Raw genomic sequence first — 7,220 nt, forward strand, 5'->3', positions numbered from 1 at the left:
AAGCTTTAGTTTGAAGTAAAATATATATTTTTAAAAAGTGCAAAAATCTTCAGAGAATGGTGAATGTTCACAGTGAATACTATGGTATAACCAATACTCAGACCAAGAAACAGAATATTGCCAATATCTCAGATATCCCTGTGCCCCTTGCCAATCACTACTCACTACCCACCCAAGGATATATATTATACTGACTTTTTACATTGTAGATAATTAATTTTGCCTAGCTTTGAATTTCATATAATGAAATCATACAGGATGTATGATTTTTGTCTCCGACTTCTTTAGCTCAGCATTGTGTTTGTGAGATTCATCCATATTGTCCTATATAGTTGTAGATCAGTCTTTCTTACTGCTGTGTAGTGTGCCACTGCGTGATTTTTCCATAATGTTTTCATCCTTCTGGTTCTTTTTTATTGTTGTTAGTTTGGGTCTCTTATAAGTAATTCTGCTGTGTTTCTGCCTTTTGATTAATATATGTATATATTTTTTAGGTATATATTTAGAATTGCTGGGTTTTTATATATTTGGCTTTGGAATGATCTGTTAAACAGTTTTCTATAGGGATTATACCAATTTTATTTCTAGCAGCAATATATGAAAATTTTTATTGTTACGTGTCTCCAACAACACTTGTTATTGTCCATCTTTTTCATTTTAGTCATGTGGGGAGTGTTACAGGTATAACACTGAAGTTTTAATTTCCCTGATAATTAATGAAGTTAAGCATCTGTTTATATGTTTATTTTCTTTCTATCAGGTTATCTTTTTTTTTTTAAATATAGGTTTGTAATCTTTCTATACACCATATGTAAATCCTTTCTGCATTTCAAATGTTTTTTACCCTGTGGCTTGCCTCCTTACTCTCTTAATGATATCTTTGGATGAATCCAATTTATATATGTATATCTATTTGCACAAAATTTGGGACTCCCCTCTCCACTTGTCCTGTTATTTTTCTCATCACACACACTTTACAGCAGTTGTAGTTGTCCTGAATTCTGACCTTGAACTAATACTAACAAAACTAGATTTTAACTTGTAGAAAATGTGGCACTGACTGAGGTTTGTAAAGAGTGGGAAGCTTGTTCTTTTTCCAAGTGCCAACCTCTTCTGTATCTAGTTACTTTTTATAGACTCTCCAGTGACTTTGGGTAGTTTTTTAAATTTCTTCTAGAATTTATAGCTTTTATGTTTGATAAGGTTGATTCAATAGTAACTATTTGGCCATTACGTGAAGTAGAACCTCTCCTCTGTTTATTTTTACTAACTTGTTTCTTTAAGTGATATAGACATTTCCTCCTAATGGTTATTCTATTAATAGTTGCCTTTAAATATTTAACAAATATTTTCTATTTATTTTATCATCATCAGTAATTTTTAAATATCTATAATTTGGCATATAAGGCAAAATCTTTATCGTTGGAGTCTATTACTCTTTATTCTTTGAATTCGAAACAGTCATTTTGTCTAATTGGGGCTTCCCAGGTGGTGCTAGTGGTAAAGAACCTGCTGGTCAAGGCTGGAGACATAAGAGACACAGGTTTGATCCCTGCATCTGGAGGAGGGCATGGCAACCCACCCCAGGATTTTTGCCTGGAGAATGCTGTGGACAGAGAAACCTGGCAAGCTACAGTGCATAGGATTGCAAAGAGTCAGACGCAACTGAAGGGACGTAGCATGCATACACGCACACACTCTTTATTCTTTGAATTCGAAACATTTTGTCTAATTATTTCTGTAGCTTTCTGTATTTTTCCCTCCATAGATTTAATTACTCTAGGAATATGGCTTTAGTTTACATGGATACCTTTTGGAAACAGCAAATTTTACAGCACACAAAACTTTGCATACGATTGTATAGGAAGAGTTCGGGGTTTTCCATAGAATTAATTACAGGAAAATTATAAATATTATACATGAATATTTGTAAGTATGTTTGAACTTTATTCATTTCATTAGTATTATTATCCTAATAGCTCAACCAGGGATTATATCATTTATCTCCTTTTGGAACCACTGGAGAAAAGAGGATAAGAAGCATTCCTGTTTTATTCCAAGTTCTGTTCTATTAGAAACTACCTGTTTCCTTCCTATAATTGCCTTCATTGAATGCAATATGGTACCAGGGTGGGTTTGTGGTTGGCTCTTAAATAAGTGGAATGTAGAAACAACTATCCATGTAATTTTCTAAATAATTCTTATAAAATACAAAATTACCCATTCATTCTTACTTGCCCTTAGGGTTCCATTAACTTCAAATGATGATGATGATGAAGATAAAGAGAAAATACAGTGTGATGACATCACCATATCAAAGACATCACCTGATAGTCCCTCTTTGGTATCAGCAAGACCAGTATCAACTCAGAATAATTTGAGATTGCTATTTGTTAAAGAAAATGATCAGAATGTTTGTAGTGTAAATGATTCAGAACATGTTTCTTCTATTGTTGATACACTTCCCAAAGGTGAGATATTTTTAAAGTTCATCTTGAGTATCAGTATTAAATAGTTGCTGCTGCTGCTGCTAAGTCGCTTCAGTCGTGTCCAACTCTGCAACCCCATAGACGGCAGCTCACCAGTCTCCCTCCGTCCCTGGGATTCTCCAGGCAAGAACACTGGAGTGGGTTGCCATTTCCTTCTTCAATGCATGAAAGTGAAAAGTGAAAGTGAAGTAGCTCAGTCATGTCTGACTCTTAGCGACCCCATGGACTGCACCCTACCAGGCTCCTCCATCCATGGGATTTTCCAGGCAAAAGTACTGGAGTGGGTTGTCATTGCCTTCTCCGATTAAATAGTTAACATTCATCAGATTTTCTTCTTGAGGGCTATCATGTATAAACAGTCAATAAGTTAGATTTCTTATGTTACAGATTTACTAATGTATACCATTTAAAATTTCTGGTGAAAAACTTAGTTTAAAAGTAAATGCTGACAAATGTGAGGTCCACAGTGGCTAATACTATTACTTTGGAAACAGTATTTAGAAATGAGCTGCCCTAAAGAGCTTTTTGTGGTATCTTAGCTTATGAATTAAAAGTATGTTATTTAGTTACATCCTTTCCTTTTCATAGATATGAAAATTGAGACTTTAGATAGGTGTAGTGACTTTTTCAAGATCATAACCAGTACTGGTAAACCAAAAACTTGAGCCTGGGTAATGGTTGAGCAAGAAAAAATGGTGACACATATTTTTATGGTTTGTACAATAATAATCCTGTGATGTAGTCTGGGTTATATATTTGACAAAGAATTTCAGATTGGCATATTGAACCATAACTATATTGAATTTGGAGTTTGAATTATTTTCCATTCTAAAAATGTATCTGAGTGTGTGTATATAATTTGATAAATTTTAGCTGCTTGCTAATAACATTTTGACAATAAGCCTTATTAGAGTTATCACTATTATTTGGGTTCATTTGCTGGCCTCCTCCCACTTAGAAACTTACATTAATGTTCATGGTTTTACTGCTGGCTATTCTCCACTCTACACTTGAGGCCAAGGCAGAGTGAATTCCCAGTACATATTTTCTGTAGATAGAAATGTAAAACCTGACTTATGCTTACTCCAGTCGGTTCTACTTTATTTTTTATCAGCATAGATTCTTCATAATGTAAATTATCTAAACAGAATGCATTGTTAGAAATCCTTTCTCTGAAAGTAATAAATTACTTGTTACTACTTATTTCTGAATTTTGTTTCTCTTTATTTTACAGGAAACCATTCCCACTCAGACCAAAGTTCTAGGAGCTCTCTAACAAGTGAGAAGAAAAATGCCCAGGCGATCAGCCACAAAAAAGAGAAGTCATCTCCTAGTAATGTGACTAAAAGGAAAAAACGTGTTTCATCTTGGGAGTCAGATAACCCTGCAGACACTCCCTGTGTAACAGATTTAGATCAACAACAGGTTTCAAGTCCAATATTAAATTGGAATAATGAAATAAAAGATTACACTAATGAAACAAATACAATGCAGAGAAACATATTGTGCCTTCCTGCCTCATCTGAGTCTGCAAGTGAACCTCCTACAAAAGGCATGAATCCACTTCAGGGTAATGACTTTCAGTTGCAGAAAACTGTGTATGATGATGACATGGATTTAACTGCTAGTGAAGTCAGCAAAATTATTACAGTTTCAACAGGCACTAAGAAGAAAAGAAAGAAAAATCCAGATGATTGTGGAATGAAAACTTTCAGAAAAGTGAAAGATCCAAGCTCTGAAAAAAAGAGAGAAAGATCAAAGAGACAATTTAAAAATTGTTCAGGTGCGAATATTGAGGAAAAAATTGAAAGTGGACCAGAAGATAGATCTGTTGACCTAGATGGTGAAGGGGATTCAAGAGATCCAAATTTTATCTTCAGTACTGAACAGTTGACTCAGTTGAACACGTGGAAGAAAATAACCCTTCCTAATGGCTTTGATCAGGGTGACAAACAAAGTATGCAGTGTAACCAAAAGAAGAAAAGAATTCATGTAACAGATGAGCAAGAGGAAACATATTCTTTCTCCCAAAGTTCAGATAAATTCCCACAGGATAGTAAATTTGATTTGTGTCCGAGGTCTCTAACTTGTAAGAAGAGTAAAGCTTCTAGACAGACATTTGTGATTCATACGTTAGAAAAAGATAACTTATTCCCAAACCAAAAGGTTCAAGAAACCACCTCTGAAAACCTAGGTGTCACAAATGAATTTCAAACAGCTTATCTTTCCAACAAAGGTAATCCAAAGTTATGTGATGATGAGACCCAAAATATGTTTGATTTGAAAAAGCATGTCACTGATACACAACCCACTCAGCAAAATGAATCAAAAATAAATAAAGATTGGCAGAAAATAAATCGGAAAACAGAAATAATTTCTAAAATGAACCAGATACTTGGGGATAATACTAAAGATGTGCAAGGCCCAGAAAAAGGTAACTTTTCCTTCCAAACCCAAGAGGATAAAGAAACCATCTCTAGAAACCTAGATGTTTCAAATGAGTTTCAGAAATCTGTTCTTTCCACTGTCAATAATGGAAACCTGTGTGATTGTGAAACCCAGAATGTGTTGGGTTTGCAAAAGCAGATCACCTACGCATACCCTGTGCAGCAAAATGAATCAAGAATTAATAAGACTCTTAAGCAGAAAGTAAATCGGAAGACAGAAATCATTTCCACAGTGAATCATTTAGATAACACAAGTGAGTATTGCCCAGAAAAGGGTAAAGAAATCATCCCTGAAAATCCACTGGATACACATGAGTTTCAGACACCCACTCTTTCTTCCAAAGACAGTAGAGACCTATATGATTATGACACTCAGAATGTTTTGGGGCTGAAAATGAATGTTCATGATATACAGCCTGCTTGTCAGAATGAATCAAAAATAGATAAGCTTAGGCACAAGGTATGTCGGAAGACAAAAATCATTTCTGAAGTCAACCAAATATATATGAGTGATGACAAAGGCAGGCATGACCCAGAAAAAGGTAACTTACTTTCTCTAATCCAAAAAGATAAGGAAATCATCCCTGAAAACCTGGAAGACACAAATGAGTTTCAGATAGTTGACCCTTCCCCCGGAGTTAATAGGAACCTATGTGATTATGAGACTCAAAACCTTTTAGGGGTGAAAAAGTGTGTTACTGATACTGGGAAGCAAAAGGAATCAAAAATAAATAAGAGACCCAGGCAGAAAGTAAGTCGGAAGACAGAAATAATTTTGGAAATAAACAGAAAAAATGAGTTTAACAATAAAGGTATATGTGACCCAGAAAAAGGTGACTTCTCCCTAACCCCAAATAATGAAGAAACCATTGCTGAAAACCTAAAAGTCACACATGAATTTCAGACAATTTATCTTTCCACCAAAGATGATGGACATTTATATGATTATAAGACCCAGAATATGTTGGATTTGACAAAGCATGTCACTGATAAGCAACCTACTCGGCAGAATGAATCAAAAATAAATAAGAACCTTAAGCAGAAGCAGAAAGTAAATCGGAAGACAGAAATAATTTCTGAAATGTGCCAGATATATGAGGATAATGATAAAGATGTGCATGGCCAAGAAAGCTACACAAAAAATCTTGATTTTAAAATAAATAAACAAAGACCTGAAGGCCAAGCTGTTAGTGGATACTGTATGGAAATCAACAGTGATGAGAAAGAAAATTGTGATGAAATTTCAAATCCTTATAAACCAATTAAAAAGCATGGGAAAGAATCAGACAAGGCAAAGAACATTTTGGCAAAAAGTGACAACATGCCTGTTTTGCAGTTGACAGGTTCTTCACAGATGTCTGTCTTAAATCTAGGTTTAAAACATATTACTGATGAGGCAGATTCTGACACTGGAAACCACATGGAACCACATAGGAGTCCGAAGCTAAGCACTAAAACTCTGAATAGAAAGAGAAAGAGCCACTTTGTGGAGGTGACGAAGGAAGGAGAGTGCCAGGTCAAAAAAGTAAATAAGATGACATCCAAATCAAAGAAAAGGAAGACGTTCGAAGACCCTTCTCTGGATAGTCACGAACTAGTGGAGATGATGTCCGACACCATTCAGGAAGTGCCAGTTGAACCTGAGTACACTGTTAAGGGAAAAAAGTTGGAAAATGTGGAAACTGTCAAAATTAAACCAGACTTTTACACAAAAATGTTGATACCTTTATCTCAAATGTATTCACCTAGCAGACAAGATTCCTCCCGTAACAGTGTTCTTGAGGGTTCAGTACCTTTGAGTATTTCTTCTAATAAAAATCTGAAAGAAAATTTTGCCCCAGAGAGCTCACCCATCTTTCAACTAAGTGATGAGGTACATGAGAAGATGAAAGACATGAAATTTAAAGTCGACCAAAGACCACAAAGATCAGAAATAGGTAGGTCCATACCCAGAGTGATGAAGTTTTAAAATTATATATATATTCATTTAGCCAGTAAAGCATTTCCTATTATAACTGATTTTTATGGAATTTTAAAATAATGTATAACTATGTAGCCTGATCTATAGAAGCAATATGGAGGAATTTAAAGAACGCTTAATACTTTAAGAAGGTAACAATGAGAGTAGCTTGGACATTCATGTATTTGGCCTTTAGCACAAAGTTGTCTGATGATGACATTGGGCAGATGATTTCCGTTTTCATATTTTTGAAGGAAATTGAGTGTTTTAAATGTGGCAGCAGAGGATAAGATGGTTAGACAACATCATCGACTCAATGGATAT

The 7,220-nt window shown here is 34.9% G+C and overlaps 1 protein-coding gene across 1 annotated transcript in view; it reads left to right on the forward strand.

Annotated features, from left to right (window-relative positions):
- Nucleotides 1–7,220, forward strand: part of SGOL2 (shugoshin-like 2 (S. pombe)) — a 29,015-nt gene that overhangs the window by 14,290 nt on the left and 7,505 nt on the right. Inside the window, exons 6-7 of the mRNA XM_010860938.1 lie at nt 2,245–2,471; nt 3,724–6,873. Of these exons, the coding sequence (XP_010859240.1) occupies nt 2,245–2,471; nt 3,724–6,873 (3,377 nt within the window). The remainder of the gene's footprint in view (nt 1–2,244; nt 2,472–3,723; nt 6,874–7,220) is intronic.

This window comes from Bison bison, unplaced genomic scaffold (genome assembly GCF_000754665.1).
Source record: "Bison bison bison isolate TAMUID 2011002044 unplaced genomic scaffold, Bison_UMD1.0 scf7180017864471, whole genome shotgun sequence".
NCBI lineage: Eukaryota > Metazoa > Chordata > Mammalia > Artiodactyla > Bovidae > Bison > Bison bison.